Genomic DNA, 23,693 nt, shown 5'->3' on the forward strand with positions numbered 1-23,693 from the left:
GTCCATAGCAATCCATGATGCAAAGAAAAAGAAACAAAGGAAAAAAATTAAAAATTTCCCTGTGTTTTCTTCTATCCTGACTCCACAGTGGCTGTGGTAGAATGGGTGTGAAGAGTGTAGTTGTTACTAAGAATCACTGTTTTTAAATTACCTGTAAATATTAACTGTGGGTGTTCTGCATGTGAAGCCTTTGTTCAGGGCATATGTAGGAATCTGACAAGTAGTTTTAGCACGAAGAAAAGTATTTGCTAAATTGCAGTATTATCATAAATATTCTTATATATATGATTGTATTAGAAAGGCCATAGCATTTCTCTGTTACATATAGTGCTGGCTCTTAGGTTCAGAAGGATTACTATTTACTATATTAAGGAACAGTCCATTTTATTGCTGTACTTTTTAGTGTTCCTAACAGAAACAGGTATTTTATTGGAAGCTTTTCGTGTCTCTCTTTATGTAATCCTGTTTCTTGTTAGAGTTTACTATATCAACATAGTTCCTATATATTTGGTTGGTAGACTCTGAAATGTTTTCTACATTCTGTAGTTCTTTTGAATAGAATTAATTTTTATTTCTCTTTCTAATGGGTTTGATTAGCAATATATAGAAAAGTTGGTAATTTGTGTTTCTTTTTAATCCTGCAACTTCGTTGATATTATTGTTTTAGTTGATTTTTATTAAATCTCTAAGGTTTCTTAAATATACCATCATAATCATCTGCAAAATGATAGGTTCTTTTTCATCTTTGACTAAGCTTATCTGATTTTCTTAACATTAAATCAATTCTGCATTTCTGACATGTATGTATGTGTATATGTAATATAAAATCTAAAATAATCATAGTGTGTAATCTTTTAAATATATTGCTTTAGCCTCTTTGGTAATATTTTTCAATAATTTCATTGATATTCATTAGCTAATTGCTAATAATAGCAACCAGTCATGTACTGCTTGCTATGTGCCAGGCACAATGCCAGGAACTTTACAGTTATTATCTCATTTGATCCTCACAACAATCCAATTATCCCCATTTTACAGATGAGGAAACTGGGGCAAACAGGTTAAGTGACTTGGCAAGGGTCACACAGCTAATGTCTGAGGCCAATTGTTTTCATTTTTATAGGGGCTTGATTGTTTCTTGGAAATTTTTCAGTGACTTGGATTTTATATGTATTTAGCTACTTCATATTTCTCTAGTATTAATGAAATCATTAAATTTGCTTTTTTGTGGTATCAGACTATGGAGGAATGCCAGTCCACTGCCGTCCAATTCAGGTTGATTGCAGGATGCTTCTGACTTGGGCCAATCTGTAACCCTATGTAATCCTGCCTTTTTTATAGCAGTTACATAACACTGGTCTGCTAACCCAATCAATGATATCAACAGAGTCCAGTTGGCTGGCACTTCCTTGTTCTTTCTAGGCCTTCATAGCTATTATAATGATCTCAGGATATATAGAGTCACCCTGTTTCATATTCTCTTAATTTGTCAGTCCTTCTTTGTCACCTCTTTTGTTATGTCCCCCTCCCTTCCCCTCTTCCTATCCCACACAACATGAATGACAGGTTGGACTTTGAAACTGTTGTTATTACTATTATTATTATTGTTACAACATTGTGGTTAGAGTTCCTTAAGCTTCAGTTATACTGCCTACCTCATAGAGTTGTTTGTTAGGAAAGCTATTATATATATATGTATATGTATATATAATTAAAAGTTATTAATGCATTTTTTATATTAAACTTTATCCTCCTAACAAATATCCTCCAAAAATTAAACTTTATCCTCCAAGAACCATCTCTTAAAACAAAGAATAAAGAGGGAGAAATAGCTCAGAAAAACTAATCAGCCCATTACTAAAGTCCAACATTATATGTAGTGTTTCATACTTGCAGTGTCCTACCTTTGTATTGGGAAATTCATTCTATGTCTTTTCTTTAGTGTCAGACTTGGTCATTATAATCACCATGGTATTCATTTTTGATTTTTGTTATTCATTACATTTGCATTGTTGTTATTGTGCATCTGTTGTGCCTGATTCTACTTATTTTACTTTGTTCCTGTAAATTTTCCCATCATTCTCTTTAGCCATTTCCAAGTCAGTCCTTTTTTTTTTGTAAAAACAAACTGATTTCATAGTAAGGATTTTGTTGTATTTGGGACTTTTCTTTCTGTCTTTGCCCTCCTAGCAGTATATACCTAGCAATAGCATCTAGCAGTCAAAGGGCGTAATTCTAAATCATTGAGGAAAGTTCTTTGCCATACTTAAAGCATTATATAAACATGAGAACATGTTATTGCAATTTAATAGAACTATTTAAAAATATAAATAGCTAAAGTGTAGGTGGCAGCTGACCTGTGATTGGCATTTTCCAAATATAATCCTTTACTCCAATCTGTCCTCCAACAAAAAATTACTGCACTATATTTGTAGCTTGAAAATTGCACATTTTAAAAATTAAAATAATCAGTCTGTCAGTAAATAGAGAGGATGACTGATGTGCATTTCACTTTATGACTTAGATTTTAAAAATAAGGCATTAAGACCATTTATCATTCTTTATAATTTTTCATTTACAGCTAAATTAATTTGTCTCAGTAAATTTTTAGAAAAATTATACTGCTATGGTTTTAGAAATAATTTATGTATAACATGTAGAATATACGTATTTGATGACAATTATATTTATTTGTTACTTTGAGTTATAGCTCTTATAATATTTGAATCAAAAGCTTAGAACCATTTAAGAATAGTAACTTATAAGAATATCTTTTTGTCCAACAAAATTATTTACAATTGTTTTTGTTTTTATAGCGGCTTGATTCTTTCTTGGAAATTTTTTCGGTGACATGGATTTTAAATTCATTTAGCTACTTCATATGTCTCTAGAAATAATGAAACCATCAAATTTACTTTTTTTTTTACTTTTTATAAAGTAAGGTGTGAAGAGAAGAGTTTTCTTTCAGACCTTAGTTTACTTTTGTGTAGCTCAGATATGTTTCTGTAGGATTCTGTTTTTCTTAAAGAGTTGTGTTCATAGAGATAAAACGATCTTTGTTTCACATATTGTGGTCTCAGTTTGCATCTTGGTTCTTCAGATAGGGAACCAGAGCAGTGCTCATTGGCCATTGTAGAGACAAGAAAGCAAAATAAACCTACACCCCAATGACTGTAGGTAGTTGCATAATGTAAGCTTATTATTCTGACATTCACAGAGTTAAGCAGATTGTATTAAAAAAGATTTCTGGTTTTAATATGACTTTTCAAAAGGTGTTGCAAGGTCATAAGATAGCTAAGACAGTAATAAGTTATCTGTTGTTTAAAACACCCATATTTAAAACCTTTTTGTTTTTCTTTTGGTTACCAGAATAGTCTTTTTAGTGCTTTTAGGACACGCTGTTAATTTCCTTTACACATTAGAAAAAGTCAATGGATTCTTTTTCATCTTTCCCATATAAATTTTATGCAGCTGTTTTAATAAGAGTTTTTAATGACAATTTTTTAAAAATCTATTGTTCCAGAGTATTTTCAAATTACCTTCTTTGCCAAATGAAAACATATTCCATATTGTCTAGGAAATAAATATATAAGGTTATATCAAGGATTGAAATTTTGAATGGCATAATTTCAAAAAGTTAGTTTTAATCTTATACAATAAAGGGAAAAGCAGAAATTGTTCATAGATAATCATAAACCTTTTTGAAGTTAATTTTAAGTATAAAAATATAATTGTATAATTTTTATATCTTTGGAACTTGCAGATATATAAAAGTGTAAATAATGTTTGAATGCAGTTATTCCATTTTCGTTTCAACAAGAGCCACCCTCCGATATATGCTGCATTTCTAAAATGAGATCTGTAAAAGGGGAAAAAACTATATAAGTGTACACTGAACATTAACACTAAGTATAAGCAACACTCAGGTATCACATAAGCCAGATTTGGGAGGAAAGTTTAGCCTCTGTTTAGAAGAATCTGGTACTGTACTTCAAAAGATCTTTGATCCTGTTGGTGTGCCTATATCTTTCACCAATATACTGTAAATATCTGTGTCCATATAAACTATCATTGCATTTATAGCTGAATATTGAAGATTGGAGTGGTTTGTATGCCCCAAAGAAGGCTAAATATAGTACAATAAAAATAATAAATTTCACTACTTTTGGACTTTGTACCTTTACAGTGAAATACAGTTTGACCCAACAATCTGAATTACCGACACTTGAGAGTTCTTTTACTACCTTTCTACTTTTTCAAGTATTGAATGCTATGAAAACCTATTATGATGGTAGAACTATACTGGATTTTATATTCACTGTTTCCTTAGATATATTTCTTATGCCTCTCCTTCCTTGCTCTCTTCCTCCCCTTCTCCCCACTCCCCAGGCAATTTGAATAGAGATAGTGGCTTACTTATTTTTGTATCCCTCTGTGACTTGCAGCATATTGTTTATTAGGTGTTTAAGTGTTTGTTGAATTGACTTAAATTCTGATTTTTCTAGTTATTGTTCATAGATACCCTCTTGGCAAGTAACACCTGAAAGGTAACTTCAGTAGACATTTTTAGCATTTATCTCCACAGATTGTGTTTTGTTACAGCAGACTAATTGGTTTTTTTAAATAATAGGAATTTTTATTGTTTGAGTCATGTCCAACTCTTCATGACCCCATTTAGAGTTTTCTTGGCAGAGTTACTGGGATAGTTTGCCATTTTGCTCTCTAACTCATTTTACAGAGAAGGAAATAGGGTTAAGTGACTTGCCCAGGGTCAAGTTAGTAAGTATCTGAGGCCAGATTTGAACTTAGGAAGATGAGCCTGCTCTATCCATTGTGCCACCTAGCTATTTTCACCCCACACCCCTCCCCAAATAGGAATAGAATTTTGAAATATGATTACAAATTTTCCTAACTTTTTGGTTTAGGCTCCATTTCCTTAAGTCTGTAGTAAGCAGATTAGCTGTCTGTATCTCTGATATATCCAATGGTATAACTTTGCAGTTCCAAGAGCGACTTAAGACTCAACAGTAAAATACCTCCTAAGACACAGTTTGGGGGAGGGGGTAGGTGGCTAGGTGGCACAGTGAGTAGAGCCCCAGCCCTGGAGTCAGAAGGACCTGAGTTCAAATGTGGCCTCAGACACTTGACACACTTACTAGCTGTGTGACCTTGGGCAAGTCACTTAACCCCAATTGCCCTGCCTTCTTCCCTCAAAAAAAGAAAAAAGAAAAAGACCCAGCACAGTTCTATGTATACAATGGGATCCCAAAAAATACTCGATGAATTTTTGAGGAATAAGGGGGTTATAATCTTCTGAGATGTTCTGTAAAAAACATTCTGTACTTCTCCAGTAAATGTTACATGGTGACAACATAGCTTAGGTCAAAAGTTTTTGCTGTTGTCCTTTAGAGAAAAATAGGTTTGCTGTGTTAAACCAGGAGTACTTGTTGTGGATTTACTACCACTTCTGGTAATCTGGATAGTTAAAATGTGGTTTGTGATTTCCCGGCAAATGATATGCATAGTATTGGCTTGTTGACAAGTCTTTTAAAGGATAGGAAAATGAGAAGTCATAATAATTACCTGATTGTTTTTACCCAGTTGTTTTCTTCTGAATCTTTTGTTTATGAGACAAAAGGTCATTTTATTATAAAGTCTGATCTTTTGTGTGATGGAATTGATGGAAAGTTTAAAGAAAAACTGTTATTTCCTCTAAATTATTGTGCTTCTCAACTTCAGAAAAAGAGGAAGGACTGTGTTTTGCTATGATTTCTGATGAGCTATTGTTATGCTTGGAGAAAATGAGCTTCATTTTCTTTTTTAAAATTAAAAAAATATTGATCTTTTGTTTTTATATCACCTACATTTCCCAATATTTCCCTCTCTCTTCTGCCTTTCATAGAGCCATCTTTTATAATAAAGGATTTTAAAAAAGAGAAGAAAAAAAATAGTTCAACAAAACACATCAGTAAAGTCTGATGTTTTATATAGTGTTGTTCCATATCTAAAGTCCTTGACCCTGGCAAAGAAGGGAAACGGAAGGACCTCATTATCTCTTCTGTGGAGCCAAGCTTGGTCATTATAATCTCATAGCATTCAATTTTGATTTTTTTGTTATTGCTGTTTCTATTTATATTATTGTGGTCGTTATATGTATTGTTTTCCTAGATTTGCTTACTTTACTCTGCTTCAGTTCATAAAAGTGTTTTTCTTCATAGTGATCCTTTTTTTTTTTACAGAGTAGTTATTGTTTATATACTACAATTGTCAATTGTATATACACCATAACAATTTTTTTATGCAATCTTGAATCAATGGACCTTACTTTTGTTTCTAGTTCTTTGCTACTAAAAAAAAGTATAATTATAAATAGCTTGATTTTATATGGGATCTATTTTTCTATCACTGACGCCTTTGGGTTCTATGCCTAGCATTGATATCTATATGTCAGAAGTCATGCACATTTTGATCTATTTTTTCACATAATTCCAAATAACATTCCAAAATGCTTGGACCATTTCACAGATTATGGAACTCGTGAAGTGGTCATAGCATTATTCAAATTTGTATACATATTTCCATTGGGTGTAGAACCAATTACCATATTTTACTTAATTGTAAGTTTGAACAAGGCAAATGCAAATATTCAACCACTCCAAAGGATTAATTACTTGAACAACTTAGCTGTATTCCGCTATTTTCTCATCTTTGCTCTTTTGCTAGGTCTGAGGTAAAACTCTTAATTCACATTTTTCTTATTTTTAGGAATTTGAAGCAGTATTTCTGTAGTCATTGATGGTTTCCAATTTTTAGAAATTGCAAACTTAAAACTTTGACTTTTTGTTTATAAAGGAATTACTTTTGGTGTTATATTTGTGTTAGTTCTCTATGTATTTTGGATATCAGACCCTTAAAAAGAAATTTGACACAATTTTTTTTTCAACTCAACCACTTTCCTTCCTTTCCTAGTTACATAAATTTTTTTCTTACAGAAGTTTTTCAGTTACAGTTAATAAAATTATCTTTTTTTTGTGATTGCCCCAATTCCTTGCTTGGTTAACAATTCACTCCCTTAGTCATTTATAGCTTTTAAAAGTATGCAGAATGTTTGTTTTCTAATTTTTTATAGTGTGACTTAATTCAAGTCACATGTATAATTTAAACTTACTGTGGTATATGATGTAATAGGTTTATCTAAAGCAGGGGATTTCAACCTTTTTTGTGTCATGGACTCCTTTGGCAGTCTGGTGAAGCCTATGGACTCCTCAGAAGAGTACTTTTAAATGCATAAAATAAAATGCTAAATATTTTTACAAAGGAAATGAATTATATTGAAATATAGTTGTCATTTTTCTAATTCATGGATTAGGGTCAAGAACTTCTGCTATTAACCTAATTTCTGTCAAACCACTTTCTAGTTTTCTCAACAAATTTTGTCAGAAAAGAAGTTCTTCCCTAAGTAATATATGTTCTTTAGTTTATTGAATGCTAGGGTATTGAGTTCAGTTATTTCTGATTCTTCTTTATCTAGTATGTTTCCATTGTACTTCTTTTCTATTTTTTAAACTGGTACCAAATAGTTTTGATTATTTCTGCCATAACAGTATAATTTGAAATCTGGAAGTGCTATTCCCCTGGCATTCCTATTTTGTTTTATTATTTCATTTAATATTCTATATCTTTTATTCCTCCAAATACATGTATTGTCTAACACTACAAAATACCACTTAGTAGTTGCATTGACATAGTCTTAAATCTATAAATTAATTTAGGTAGTATTTTCATTTTTATTATATTGACACAGCCCAACCTTGAGCCCTGACTATTCCTGCAGCTATTTGAGTCATTCTTTATTTCTTTAAAAAACATTTTGTAACTGTACCTTTGCAGGTCCTTGGTGTGTCTTGGAAGATTGAGTCCAAGATTTCATGCATTTCTTGGTTATTTTGAATGAAGCTTGCCTTTATCTTATTTCCTCCTAGATTTTTAAGTTACTTTATAGAAATACATTTGATTTTTTGTGGCTTTATTTTTACTTTTGCTACTTTACTGAAATTGTCTCAATTTCTTTGCTGATTCTCTAACATTTTTGAAGTAAATCATCATGTGTGTCATCAGCAAATGTGGGTGGTATTGTCTATAAATTACATATTTTCATTAGGAATTGATTTTTTCTCTAATGAATAACTATAGAAAACAATTAAAAAGTCACAAAATGTAAGAGCCACAAGAGACCTTGGAGACCATCTAGTCCAATCCCCTCATACAAATCAGCAAATTGAAGCTATAAGAAGTTAATTAACTTACGGTCACCTGGCTATGTTGAGGGGAATAGTTCGGATTTGGATATAGGTCATCTGACTCAAGTGCAAAGTCTTTTTGTTTTATCTAATATTTTACTGGTACTTTAAAAAGTTATCACTGTTATTTCCCAACCTCCATCCCACCCATAAACCTTCTTTTAACAAAGAAACAAAACAAATCTCTTGACCATGCTGTTGAAGAGGTGCTATTGGACTTACCTCATTTGACTATAGTCTCAGATGTATAATGAATAACAGTTTTACCAGGGGGAGGAAGGTATGTTTCTTCATTTGGCCTCTCAAGTCAAGATTGATCAATATATTGATCAGAATTCTGGTGTCTTTTAGTGTCATTTTCATTTGCAACATTTTTGTGTTTATTGTAGAAATTGTTCTCTTGCTTTTGCCTACTTTACTCTGAATCAATTTATATTTGTCTTCCCTAGTTTCTTTAATCTTCATATGTATAATTTCTTATGACATAGTAACATTTGGTTACACTTATATACTCATTTATTGAGATAAACAAGTACTTGTTTTGTTTCTAGTTTCTTGCTACCACAGAAAATGCTAATAAAAATATTTCTGTTTACATGGGAACTTTCCCTCTGTCTTTGACTTCCTTAGGGTAAATATTTGGAAATATTGGGCCAGAAGGTCTGAAATGTTTAGTCACTTTTCTAGTTTAGTTCCGCATTTTCTTCCAGAATGTTTGAACTAATTTATAATTACACCAAGAACGCATTGGTATATCTTTCTCCTCAAGCCAATCCATCAGTGATTATGACTATTAATTTTATTTTTTTACTAATTTGATGGGTATAAGATTAAAATTCCAAATTATTTTCATTTATATTTCTTGTATTTGATTTGGAACACTTTATGTGGTTTTTGATCATTTGCATTTCTTCTGAAAACTCTCTGATCATATCCTTTTGGTCTGTTCAGAAAGGTTCCTGGTCTTATAAATTTATAATAATTCCTTATATATTTTGGATACTGAATTTTAATCATATTTGATGTAAAGATTTTTATCTAACTGAAAACTTCTCTTCCTGTCTTGGCTGCATTGATTTTATTTGTGCAAAACCTTTTAATTTTATTTAAACCAAATTGGCTATTCTTTTATGATCACTTTTAAATGCAATTATATTCTTTCTGCTTAGCAAATAACCTTCCAAGTATGGTTCAATAGTTTATTGCTAATTCAGTTTTTTTTCTGTTCTAGCAACACCTAATTCATCTTCACTTTCCTTCTCTTTTTTTTGGTATCCTTCTTTTCCATTTCATGCATTTTATGTCAGGAAGAAAGATTAACTTTTTATGAATATTTCCATATATCTTGCACACTTTGAAACTGTTTACTCACAAAAGAAAGCACCCCAGCCTAAAGTTCTCCTCCTCCTCTGTTTGCAGTTATTGTCTGTATAATTGACAGTCACAACCTGTCTTTATGACATTTCTTCCACTGATGTCTTACTTATTATTCAAAACTTTTTTTTCCCTATTTTAACATGTTTATATCTCTCCAGCTAGTGGGTAAGCCCCTTGAGGGCAGGTTAAAGATAAAGCCTAGTTGTTCTTTAGGAACTCCTCCTGTTGCCTTGCTGACTAAAAGCTGATGATTTGATTATGATACTACACTGTCTTCAAGGAGTTTGTGTTCAAAGACAGCATTAGAAATATTGGTTTCATTTGTGATTTTGTTTATTTTTCTTGTAGACAAATGCACTAAAGAAAATTCAGCACTGGAATGGCTTGCCTCACCATGACAGAAATGGAGGGATCAGCCACATCTTCTACCCACCAAAATGGAGATATTCCTGGGAATGATGATACTTTGAAGCAGATAGAACCAGTTCTTCAGGTCTATCTTTACCACTCTCTTGGAAAGACTGAAGGAGATTATCTACAGTTTCCAGTTGGGGAATATATTGCTGAGGAAATTTGTATTGCTGCTTGTAAAGCTTGTGGTAAGTTTAAAAAAGGCAATTGATAGCCATTTTAAGTGAGTTAATATAGAGTATAGGATTTGGAGTTGGAGGTCTTCAATTCAAATTCCTGCTGTTCTCTTTACTAACTGTGTGACATTAGATAAGTCACTTAATCTCTAGGGGCCTTAGTTTCATTTTATAGAAGAATAAGCTTCCTTACTCCAGATTTGGAGGTGTGAGAGAAGGACTGTTAAAGCCAGCTATGCTAATAATCATAAGAAGTAGAGATATTTATCAAGCATTCAATAGTTTTATTTTAAATGACTGTATGCCAAAATTAAGTAAGTGATCACTGGAATGGATTAAGATATATCCTTGCTCTCATGGAGCTGTTAGTTCAGGATAGAGGGAAGACAATACAGACATATTATTAGGTAACTTTATAATAAATATACTAATTACAACACTGAATAGAAAATAATGGTGATTAATAGTTGGCATTTGTTTTGTTCATTAAGATTTGCAAAGCACTTTTCATGTTACCTCATTTGTTCCTCGTAACCTTGTGTAATAATGTAATATAGACTTAAGTTATACAAAGTCTAAAAGGGAGAAAGATAATTTTCAACTCAGATTAGGGTATGAGGAAGGGGAATAGTGGAAATTTTGTGACATATGTGATTTGATCTGGACCTTGAAGAATGGGTAGGATTTCAGAGTATTCCAGGCATGCAAGTAAAGCCATGAAGATAGGGGACAACACTATGAGACAGGGAGTTGCCAACTTTTATATGAGGACCAACTTCAATTCAGTGAAATTTATTAAACTCGTGTTGTGTGCTAAGCACTAAAAATGGCAAAAGATGGTCTCTGTCCTCACAGAGCTTACAGTCTTATGGGTGAACCACCTCCAATATAGATGATCCTTCCAACTATGCATAGCACATTCTGGACAAACAATAGACATTCTTCAGCCACTTGATTTTTCCTATGTTGTTATTTAGGCTTTTACTCCTGTGTTATAGATTTCTGTAGTTCTGCAGGGCTTGATGATATTTTCTCATGAAAAGTAGGCTTATAGGTTAAATTTATTAGTATCCTCACAGTCATCTTTTTTAGTATAAATAGCATGTCATTTCTTCAGTCATTTAGTATCTTCCCTCCTTTCATATATGTCCTTAAAATCAGTGCCCTTAAAATCATTTTGCCTCTAGCATAGATCCTTCTCTGAGTACTCAGTGTAACTATTTTAGTTGTTTTGGTTTCCTTTAGTACTTCCTCATACAAAACATTGGCAACTATGATATTGGAGTTGATATGTAGTGGTTCTACTATTGTTGACATGCAACAGTTAGTTATTGAAATAACATATTTTCCATTTTCATGCATTTTTCCTATTCCAGTTTCGTCTTTAAATGGGATTAAGTTAGTCTGGCTTATTTGAATCTAATACCAAACTTTTTGTAAAGTTACTTTTTCTTACTACCACTTTTCTCTGGAAGTGATGCTGCTCATAATCTTCCATCATTGTACTGCTTAATATCTTTTACAAATGAGTTTATAATCTAAATCTGTATTGCTCCCAGCTACTATTATTTCTCTGTTTAATGAGAAGGTCAAGAGTTTGTTGGCTGAGGTGAGTTTGTAGACTTTTTTGGCTTCCTCATTGGGTCAGTTGCCAAAATGTCAAACTAATGTAAGAAATAGTGATAGACCCAGGAAATGTCTACTCCTTTATTCATTATCCATTTATCTGTTCCTGTTGAAGCCTTTTTAAAAATAGGTCAAGACAGAGCTGCTTTGATAACTTCATATCCTCCCATTTTTATCTTCTAATTTAGTGCTGATTTTGCTCTTTGTTCTAACAAAGTAGTGGTCTTATTATGTACAGATTATTCAAAAGTAACTCCTATACCTAGAACTGTTGTTTTCTTGTGTAAGATACATTCATTTTCATTTTCTTATGATACAGTTTGGTGTTTGGAGGAAGCTGAGGGCAGTGGTAGAGAATTGGCCTTTAAGTCTACCAAGTGCCACCTATTATGTATATTGATTGTGTGACCCTGAGAAAGTCATTTAACCTCTCTGTGGCCATAGGTACCTCTCTAAGACTAAATTACGGAGTTGCTATCAGTTTACATTCATCCATGGAGTTTCTTCATCAGAATTCCATATACCGACTGTGTCAACTGTGTCTGATAACCTCTTCTCCCACCCCCAACTGGTATTCCCCATGTCTAGCACTTATCAGCTCTCTTCTAAAAATAAACTATTCATGGAAAACAACTCCCCTCATCCCTTTGTAGAGGTATTTCAGATTTCTTTTCTATGTATTGATCAGTTTTGCTGATTTTTTATTCTCTTCCCTCTTTGACTTATTTAGCTTTAATTTTTAAAAATTCCTTGTCATATGGGTGATGGAATTCTGGGAAGAAGTAAGGGGAGAGATACAGGAGATGTAAACAAAAATAATAAAAATTTGATTCAAAATAGAAAATATTTGTGCTGTTTAAGTGCAGACTTCTGTGTAGTGTAAACATTTGGCTTTTTCCATTTTTTGATCTTGAGTCTCTTTGCCGACTTTTGTATTAAAGTCACTGAGTATCAAAGTTGATTTAATTTGCAAGATCTTTTTTTGTAGAGTTTCTCTATTCATTTGTCCCCTGCCGTAGACTTTGGCACTCATTATCTTTGCCCCGAATTCCTCTTCTTTTGAACTTCCCTGTTACTGTTGAAGGCATCACTAGTCACCGAGGCTCACAACCTCAGTGTCATATTCATTTCCTCTCCTCTACTCACCCCACATATCCAATCTGTGATCAGGTCTTATCATTTCTATCTCACAACATCTCTTGTATATAATCCCCTCTTCTCCATTGACACTGCTGACACCGTGGTACCAGTTCTCATTACTTTCTCTCTAGACTATTGAACTAGCCTTCTAGTTTGTCTCCCTGCCTAATCTTTCTCCATTGTAACCCATCCTCTGCTCAGCTGGCAAAATGAACTTCCTAAAGCACTCTCTTCCCCTTACTCAATAAAGTCCATTCGTTGCCTATTATCTGCAGGATCAAATATAAAATCCTTTGTTTAGCTCTTAAAATCCTTCACAACCTTGTTCCCTTTTACCTTGACAATTTTTATACACTTTTCTCCCTGCCCACCAAATAACAAGTTAAACTCACTTCGATGAATAATAATGACATTGCCACTGTGTGTATAGTTAACAATAATTTATTTTACAATTTATTGCATCATCATTTTGCTTAGTAAAAGCATTCCCTTATCAAATTATCTTAAATTCTCAACTAATGAAGTACAAATTAAAGTTTTTCAGTTGATAATCTGAATTTGCCAGATTATTTGCAGTTATTTAAAACAAAAAAAATTTGAGGATGAATTCAGGTAAGCATAAGACTCTCTTGTATGCATTACAAGCTTTCATTTTAGGAAAAACCCTAGCAGACACTTTTGAAGCTGTAAATACCCCCCATCAAAGCATACTATTTTCCCAAGTGCCCTTTCAGTTGGAAATAAAGCTATTATTTCTAGTTTTGAAAACTGACCAAATAAACTAAATTTTAAGAAGTAGAAAATGCAGGGGAACATTTTCTGGACAAATATAGCAGGTATTCCTTTTTTTAAAATTATTCTGATTTTAACAACACAAAATAAAACAGCCATTTTCATACGCATAGTAGAACAGAAAAAGGACGTATATGAAACTGCAGTTCTCTCTTATCTATCATGTGCTTTTCTTTTTAATTATATAGTTGATAGAACAATCATTTACTATGTGCTAGGCACTACCACCTTATTCCTTGAGAGCAGGAACTGTTTTTGTTTTTATATTCCCACAAAAAGGTAAAAACAGTACACATAGTAAAAGCTTAATAAAAGCTTGCTGACCTTGACTCAGCTGAGTTCTGGGGATTCAAATAGAAGAAAACAAAATAATCCCTACCTTCAAAGAGCTTATATTCTAATGGAAGGTAGTTGACAAGCTTTAAACTTGTTGTTGAGTTAGGGGGACGCCTACCCCAAGTATATGAAGATTCTGCCCAATGGAATGGGCAGATGAAAACAATTTATTCTAATGGCCTTGAAGGTGGCTGAAGCAAGAACTGTGGAGTACTTAGAGCTGGTAAGACATCAAAAATACCATGGTCTTCCACTGCATCCTAGGCTGTCACCAGTTGTCCTGACTTTTGTCTTGCCAGTGGACACTGATGACTCTGGAAAAGAGAGTGAGGCTGACACTCTGTGTCACTCTGCTTCACTTAAATCCCATTCACATGCCAGTTAAGACATCAGTCATTCATGATGTCATTGATCTTCAAAAATGAAGGAAGAACAACATTCTAATGGAGAAAACAAGATAATAGGAGAGCTGGAAAGGGGGGAGGGGGCAGAAAAGAAACAAGGGTGAGAAAGAAAAGAAGTCTGGAGTGGTTCCAGGCATGGATATTTACAGGTGAGCCACAGTTATCTTTTTGGTCTTATTCTCATCAGGATTGCTGCAAGGAGAGAATGTGTCTCATGAAGTTATATTTCTTGTTGACTTTGGATGCACGATGAAACCAACACCTTTTTTTCCTCCCAGTATAAGGAGCTATCTTTCCATTTACCAGCAACTTGTATATGTTATAGATTTTATTTTTAACAAGAATATCAACATGAATATGATTTCTTGCCATCAGTAGTGTGCTAACTTATTCATCAGGCAAAGAAGTCATGTCGAGCACCAACAAATAAGTTAGTATTTGTAAATGTAAGATTTGTAGATGTTAAATTTGTGGTTCTGAGAGTCTTTTGCACCATTTTATACCATTCCACAGTCGTTTCCAGAAGTAGAAGAGTCACACAGGACTGAGGGCCATTTAGTATGACCAAAAAGTTGATTACCTCATGTCCAGCCTTCTAGTAAGAAACTTCTTTGCACAGCCTAGTCTGGTCCTTAAAAAATATTCCGCAGTTTGAACCTCATTCAAAGACTTTTTAGAACATGCCAGATTTGTAGTCCACTGTCATAATCTTTGCTACCCCAGAGACCCCTTCTTGTCTTTCCTTAGACACTAGATCGCTGACCACGGGCAAATCATTTAAATTCTCAGAAACCAGGTTCCTCCTCTGGAAGATGAGGATAATCAAACTTGTACTACCTATCATAAAGGATTTCTGGGAGGAAAATGTTTTGCAGTTCTTAAAACTATCAACAAATTTTTGGTGGTGGTGGTTATTAGTAGTATTATGTCAAGTTATCTATCATACTAATTTAAAGAGATATATGTACCTCCCCTCCCCACTCAACCCCCATCATTTGTATTTGTATTTAGCATAGGCTCTGTTTTGTTATATAAATTATATATTCTCATCTTAAGATATATTACCACTCTTTTTGGAACCTCGTTGGAAAAACTCACTATGCTGACAATATATATTTAGAATAGTTTGACTACCTACATACAGAGCACCTTTAATGTACATAAATAACAAGCAAAAATGTTTTTCTATACAATATTTAAATTGTATAGAAATCTATACTACAGTAATATCTTAAATCTATACTACAGTGATATCTGCCTTGATTGTAATTCTACGATTTCATATTTATATTTAATGAAGTAATTGTCCTTGAATCTATTGTATCAGTTATAGGTTTAAACAGAATTTAAAATGACTATTTAATTTATGAATATATTAAGCAGATTGTGATTAATCGTAATAAAATAAAACCGTATGATTCATGTTTTTGTCATATTATGGTTTTTGCAATTTACTGGTGCTTTAATCAATTGTAAAAGTATGTTTTCTTGCCTCTCATCTCTCTTCTTATCAGAGCAATATATTCTTCATGCTAGAGTTTTTTCATTGTATATCAAAAACAATTATCACCTGAAGAGAAGAAAAATCAGACACTGGACCATTGTTTTATCTAGTTTTAAATGCAACCATAGGTTAAACTTTGCTTCCCATTCCTGCGTTTTCCTTTGTACACAGTAGAATGCAGAAAATAAATGATATTTGAGACAATTTGAGCTGCCACTGACTGTCATGCTAGTTTACTGAATGATGAATATTTGGTCTTTTAAGTACTTTTGGTGTATACACATCTCACCACTGCTAATTGGAATATATATATATATATACATATACTTTTTATTTCATATTTATATTGAACAATGCCTATAATAATTTTTCTGTTTTCCTAGGTATCACACCTGTCTATCATAATATGTTTGCTTTAATGAGTGAAACTGAGAGGATCTGGTATCCTCCCAACCATGTCTTCCATGTAGATGAGGCAACCAGGTTCAATGTACTCTACCGAATAAGGTACTTTTCCAAATAAGTTAGTGAAATGTTTTATGTTATGGTGAGGAGAAGTGGGGTGGGGGATGACAAATTTTCAAATTAATTACAAAAATTGAGGTACTAAACCAACAGAGAACAAATCAGAACCTAATCCCCATTGTATAAAACAGTAAAAGGTTGGTTGATTAGAATTCCCTAGGAATCAAATTTTGTGTCTAATTGCATTTCGGTGGTAACTGAGAGTTAAACATTTATAACTATAATTTTGGAAACATAACCTGGTGAGGGCAGTTAACAGTGCTGAGATTTCACAATATAGAAAACATCTCCCATAAAAACAGGCACTTTGAATTATAAGATAAAATTCCACATGGACCCTCCCTTTTCAGAACAAGTAATTTTTTGTCAGTTATTCATGAGGAAAAGATAGTTTTTTGCCTATTTTAAATTCAGGTAGGATTCATTACAAGATATTTAACAAAATCTGATATCATGTATCTACAGCTCTGAGATCTACATATTCAGCCATAGTTTCTGTCCTCATCTTACAGACCCATATCAACAACTCTCTAATGGCCCTCTCCAAGCAGATGTCTTTTAGGCATCTAAGCTGAGTTCAACAAGCACTTATTTATGTCTACTCTGTACCAGAAGCTGTGCTAACAGCTGGGGATTCAGATTTTTAAAAAAGGCAGTTGCTCACTTCATCTAGCTTACTTTCTAATGGGGGATGGGGGGACAGACGTGTAATCAAGCAATCCATCCATCCATAAGCTCTTGCCATGTAGCAGGAATCTAGCTAGATGCTGGGAATACAAAGACAAAAATTAAACAACTTGGGCTCTCATACTGCTTATATTCTATTGGAAGACATAATAACCTAGAGAATGTCTGGCAGGGATGAGGGGGTCAGGCATGTCAGCTGTCAGATGAGAGGTCAAAAAGTCTCTGTGCCTGCACGTAGGCTGTTTCTCTCCCTTCCCCACCCCCTATTCCTGAAATTCACTCACTTCATCTCAGAGGTTCATAGCTTCTTTATCCTGCCAGCTGCTCCTGCCCTTCCCATGGAAATTGTTTTGTATCTGTTTTGCATATTTCTCTTTGCTTGTATTTGATAGAGCAAGGGCTATCTTGTTCCTGTCTTTGTATCTCCAGCACAGTGCTTGGATGAATGAATGAAGTATATGTGTGTTTATAAACACAAATATGTACATGCATATAAACGTATACACAGTTAATTCAACAAGCACCCATATGTGTTCAGCACACACACACATATACTTGCACATATAAGGTAACAAGGTAACTTAGATTTGTGTCTTGGAACTTCTATAACTTGCGCTGTTTGTAAAATCAGCATTATTGAGGGAATTTGTATTTCTCTTCATGTGATTGATATTATTTGTCTTTAGTAAAGATGGTAGAAAGTTTCAAAGCTAGATTCCTAAAATAAATTTCAGTATGAAAATGACTGAGAACAAGTTTACATTTTGGCATTTTTATTTTGTGGAATGTAAACATTCTACTGTTGAGCAGCTGGGTGGCACAGTAGATAGATAGAGTGCTGGGCCTGGAGTCAGGGAAACTCATTCCTGGCTTCCAGTCTGGCCTCAGACACTTACCAGTTGTGTGACCCTGGACAAGTTACTTAATCGTGTTTGCCTCAGTTTCCTCATCTATAAAATGATCTGGAGAAGAAAATGGCAATCACTCCAGTATATTTGCCAAGAAAACCCCAAATGGGGTCACAAAGTCAGACATGACTGAAAACAACAGAACAACAACAGAATTATTGGAAGAAGCTTCTACAATCACATTTGCAAGTGTGCTTTCTATGCTTTCTATTAATGGTGTAAGGTTAGAATTCTGCAGCTTCTTTAGCAAATCGTAGTTTTTGTGTTCTTTGAGTAAATCAGCTCATCATTTAAAAAATCTTTAAAACATTAATTTAGCATGTAAAAGGACAACTTATTATGATAATAGTGGCATCACTTTTTTTTTTAACAATTTAGGATTAGAGGATCATAGATTTAAATGGGATGGAATGGGATTTCAAATCTAGTCCAAATGTCTCATTTTGCCATTGGAAAAAAAGCCCAGAGAGGTTATTACTCACCTAAGGTCTTATAGGTGGTAACTATTTCATAGGTCCAGCCTTAAACAAAAGATGTTTTGGTTCCATTCCCTTTTTGTTCTCTCAATTCAGTTCAATAAACAATATTAATTAAATGGCTGCTTTGTGCAAGGTACTAAGCGTACAAATATGTAAAAGAGATCTGCTCTGCTCTTGCTAGGTTAATTCTTAGGGAGTTTTCTCCTTCTATCACACTTAAATTTGCTTATTCTCATTGCTTGTAGTTCTGCCTCCTGGAGCCACAGAGAGAGCACTAAGTAGCAAGGATGGTAGTTAAGAGCCAGAATCAGAGAAGGCCGTAGAGAAGAGGTGGCTCCTGAGCTAAGCCCAAAAGGATAAGGATTTTGAGAGAGGGAAATAAAGGAGCATTGCTTCCTAGACACAAGGGAATGCATAGACAGGAGATGGAAGTTCTCAGTACTCTAAGGCAGTATTTTCTTCTTTTCTTCCTTCCTTCCTTTTTCTTTTCTTTCTCTCCTATGTTTTCTTTCTCTTTCTTCCTTTCTTTCCTCTATTACAGTTTACTCCCAAGTCCTTCATTCCTTTGGAATGCTAATATTTTCAAGTGTTACATATCTCAAAAATACTCATTTATCAACTGTGATTGAAATTTTAAACTAAAGAGACTAAGTTCTGTGTGGAATTCCAGGTAGCAGGAAGCAGAGAGAAGAGATTTCAAAGATTTTCAGGGCTTGCTAGAAATGTCCCAGAGTCTCCCTTGACATTTGTATTCACATAAGTTAGATCTTAGTCTTTAGTCTTTTGGCCATTACTTTGAAAACTGTACATTCTGAAATAGTAGACCATGTCTGGCAAAGGGCAGAAAGGTAGCCATTTGTGTCTTTATCTATGTTGTAAATCCCAGAACTTTTTTTGACTAATTCACAGAATTTTCAGTAGAAAGATCACTGGAGTCCCAAACTTACAGTTTAGGTAGTGGGGCCTGAATTCAAATCCCCCCTTTTCATTTTACTTCCTATATGACTTTGGGCTTGGCCTATTTGGGCCTCCTTCAGTTTCCTCACTTGAGGGGGTTGGACCAGCTAGGGATGGGGAACCTGCAGCTTTGAAGTCACATGTGGCTCTGTAGGTCCCTTAAGGGGATTTGTTCTGTAAAGTTTGGATTCAGTTAAAGGGCTGTACTTGAGGACCCAGAGGGCCACATGAGGCCTCAAGGCCACAGGTTCCCCACCCCTGGACTAGATAATCTCTAAAGTCTTTTCCAACTCTAAGTTTATTGAAGTCCTAGTAATACTCATGTTCATAAATGTTCTTCAGGTTTGCTAACTATATTGACATTTTCTCATCCACCCTTCTTTCTCTCAGATATTGTCTTAAAAGGCACAGCTTTAAAAACTATGATTAAAATGACCATTATTATTCATAATATACAGTTATTCGTATCTACTTATACTGGTGCAAAATCTTTTTTTAAAAAAGACTTCATTCTTTAAAGAATTGAGATATTAATTATCTTTGTATTAGTTGAAAATGAACTCACTGCTCTTGTCTTTTTCCTAGGTTTTACTTTCCTCACTGGTATTGTAATGGAAGTAATAGAACATATCGGTATGGAGTATCTCGAGGTGCAGAGGCCCCTCTTCTTGATGACTTTGTCATGTCATACCTTTTTGCTCAGGTATGCTTTGCATCTGTGTTTTTTTGTGATTTGGCAAACTTTTTTTCATTTGTATGTTCTTTAATCAGAGCCAACTTCATGCAGAAGCAAAATTGGCACCTGCCTTAGTCAGCAGATGCAGAGTAGTGTGTTATTGGCTTTGTTTTTTTGTCAGAAGGCTGTAGATAATAGAATACATTTTCACATAGTCTACTAAGACTCATTGAATTGGTTCTGCACCTAATTTCCTAGTTTCTTTCCTTTTTTACCCTATTTCTCTTAACACATAAGAGACTTTGAAGAAGGGTCCCATAAAAGGTAGTCTGGATTTTGCAGCGATCTGTTTGAAACTCATGTAGAGGATTCATGTAGTTATTTTCCAAATGGTTGGAAATAAGACAATGAAACATTTTAGGAGCTTTGTTTTTCCACCAAGATAACCCCTATACTTGTCAAGACATTTTAAAGAATGGATAGTAAAATGTAAAATACATAAGATTATGAATTGTATGAAAATTCACGAATGGTTGATTCAGACTTTCTAAAAGTTGTGTCTATTCCATTTATAAATAATTTGTTATATTTATGTGTAAATGAGGGTCATTACTAGGATCATAGATCTAGAGCTGAAGGGGTGCTCAGAGGCCATCTAGCTGAAGATCCTTGTTTTACAGATGAGGAAATTGAGGTCTGTAGAGGATAAGTGAGTTAACTAAGGTCACTCAGGTAGAAATGGGATTTTAGCCCAGGTCCTCTGACTCCAGGACCAGTGTTTACTCTATTGCACTATCTACTTAGTACTTTTAACATTTGTATTTTCCTATCTACTGTCTTGAATTTAAAAACTAATTCAAATGTTTTTGCATTGATAGCTTACATTTATTTTCTCTAATACCTATTGAACTAGTGTGAGTGAAGACAAAATTGAATAGACTAAGAAAAACTATGAGAGTAACTTAGGTATAATAGTATTTTTCAGGCAGGTCACCAGGGGGCACTGGTAGAAGACCAAAGAGTTAACAAAGATTCATACTCCTCTCCTTAGTCCCAGTGGACATCTTTGTTTTAGTCTCTGGTAATGGTCTATAACAGAGTCACTGTTCTTCATGGTTCCTTTCCTGCTATTGTGGCATTCACAGCTTTATAGCTGTTTCATAGTTAACTGGCAGCTACTGGAAGGCTGAGGGAGGGAGAGAAGGAAAAGGAATAAGCATTTATAGAAGGCCTACTACATGCCAGGCATGGGTACTGAGCTCTTTTCACAAATAGTATGTCATTTGATCCTTAAAACAACCCTGTAGGGTAAATGCTATTATTATCCCCTTTTTATAGTTGAGGCAAACAGTGGTCAGGTGACTTGCCCAGTGTCCCACAGTGAGGAAGTGTCTAAGATTGGATTTGAACCCAGGTCTTCCTGATTCCAGGCCAAGCATTCTCTCCTGTGCCACCAGCTGTAATAGGCTATATTAGGCAGTTATGAAAGTTGAAATGTTTAATACTCAGTAATAATAGTTGGCATTTAGTGCTCCAAGGTTACAGTGTTCTTTATATTCCTTATTCAATTGATCCCCATAATAATACTATTGTTAATCCCAGTTTGACAAATGAGGAAACCAAGTCTCAGAGAGGCTAAGTGGTCTGCCATGGAACTAGGAAATCCAGGAAGGGGGGACTAGACTCCAGTCTGTTCTCTTTTTTTAATTAATTAAATTTTTTTCAGTTTACAGCACTCAGTTCCACAAGTTTTTGAGTTCCAAATTTTCTCACCCTCCTTTCCCCCTCCACCCCCAAGACAGCATGTAATCTGATATAGGTGCTACATATACCCTCACATTAAACTTATTTTCCTAATAATCAAGTTGTAAAGAAGAATTATAACCAATGAAATGAAGCATGAGAAAGATGAAACAAAACCAAAAATTAAATTAAATTTAAAAAAAGAGAGAGCAAATAGTTTGGTTCGATCTCCATTCAGACTCCATAATTCTTTCTCTGGATGAGGATAGCCTTTTCCATCATGGGTCTTTTGGAGCTTAGAACCTTGTATTGTTGAAAAGAGTCAAGTCTATCAAAGTTAGTCATCGCGTAGCAATGTGTCTGTGGTTGTGTACAATGTTCTCCTGGTTCTGCTTTCTTCACTAATCATCAAATCATATAAATCTCTCCAGGTTCTTATGAAATCCATCTGCTCCTCATTTCTTATAGCACAATAGTATTCCATTAATTCATATACCACAGTTTGTTTTTGTTTTAAGGGGGGAAGGCAGGACAATTGGAGTTCAGTGACTTGCCCAAGGTCATTCAGCTAGTAAGTGTATCAGGTGTTTGAGGTCAGATTTGAACTCAGGCCCTTCTGACTTCAGAGTCAGTGTGCCACCTAGCTGCCCCCTATATAGCACAATTTGTTTAGCCATTCCCCAATTGATGGGCATCCCCTTGATTTCCTATTCTTTGCCACCACAAAAAGAGCTGCTATAAATATTTTTGTACATACAGGTCCTTTTCCCCCTTGTATGATCTCTTTGGGATATGGCCCTAGAAATGGTATTGCTGGGTCAAAGGGTATGCGCATTTTTATAACCCTTCGGGCATAGTTCCAAATTGCTCTCTAGAATGATTGGATCAATTCACAACTCCACCAACAATGCAATAGTGTTCCAATTTTCCCCCATCTTCTCCAGCATTTGTCATTTTCTTGCCAATCTGACAAGAGAGATGTGGTACCTGAAAGTTGTTTTGATTTGCATTTCTCTAATCAATAGTGATTTAGAGCCCCCAGTCTGTTCTTAGTGCCAAGACAGAGCCCTTTCCACTACCCACTTTTATCTAAGAAACCATGGCAGATGTAATCAGTTTGGGGGAGGAACTAAAATATGACATGGCATTGTAGCTTCATAGTGACAGCTCCAAAGTGAGTCTTTGAATAACCCCATGTGTATTTCCTGGTTGTTGGTGATATTTATGACCTTCCCTTTCCACAAATCATTGCCTTATAAAAGAAGTAAAATAATCCAGTAATCCTCAAATTGCATCCATGCCCAGAGGATGCAGCAAGTAGTACAGACTAGGCGACCTTAGAGGAATCAGCCAAGGGCTAACTAAACATCTTTGAATAATTCAAAGACTGGAGAGCTTCTTATTGTATGATACTTTCCTCAGAGTACATAAAAACAAATACACTTTCAGTTTTGTCAGAGACTTTCAGATTTTCTTTAGGAAACCAAATTTGAGAGAGTAAAGAAAGTAGTAGCTACAAATGACCTAATCTTTTCTCAGTATTTAACTGTCCTGCTTCTTCAAGGGACCTATTTCTCCATCAAATGTGCCTGATGACTTAGCAAGTTAATGGCCATTGGCAAGTAAAAAAATTTCCGTTCTTTCTCACTTTT

At 34.3% G+C, this 23,693-nt stretch overlaps 1 protein-coding gene across 1 annotated transcript in view; it reads left to right on the forward strand.

The window, feature by feature from the left end:
* The window catches only part of JAK2 (Janus kinase 2), a 156,007-nt gene that overhangs the window by 49,000 nt on the left and 83,314 nt on the right, over positions 1 to 23,693 (forward strand). The window contains exons 3-5 of the mRNA XM_036739659.1: positions 10,026 to 10,276; positions 16,450 to 16,573; positions 20,208 to 20,325. Coding sequence (XP_036595554.1) covers positions 10,057 to 10,276; positions 16,450 to 16,573; positions 20,208 to 20,325 — 462 coding nt within the window. The 5' untranslated portion in view covers positions 10,026 to 10,056. The remainder of the gene's footprint in view (positions 1 to 10,025; positions 10,277 to 16,449; positions 16,574 to 20,207; positions 20,326 to 23,693) is intronic.

The sequence above is a fragment of the Trichosurus vulpecula genome, chromosome 9 (assembly GCF_011100635.1).
Source record: "Trichosurus vulpecula isolate mTriVul1 chromosome 9, mTriVul1.pri, whole genome shotgun sequence".
Taxonomy (NCBI): domain Eukaryota; kingdom Metazoa; phylum Chordata; class Mammalia; order Diprotodontia; family Phalangeridae; genus Trichosurus; species Trichosurus vulpecula.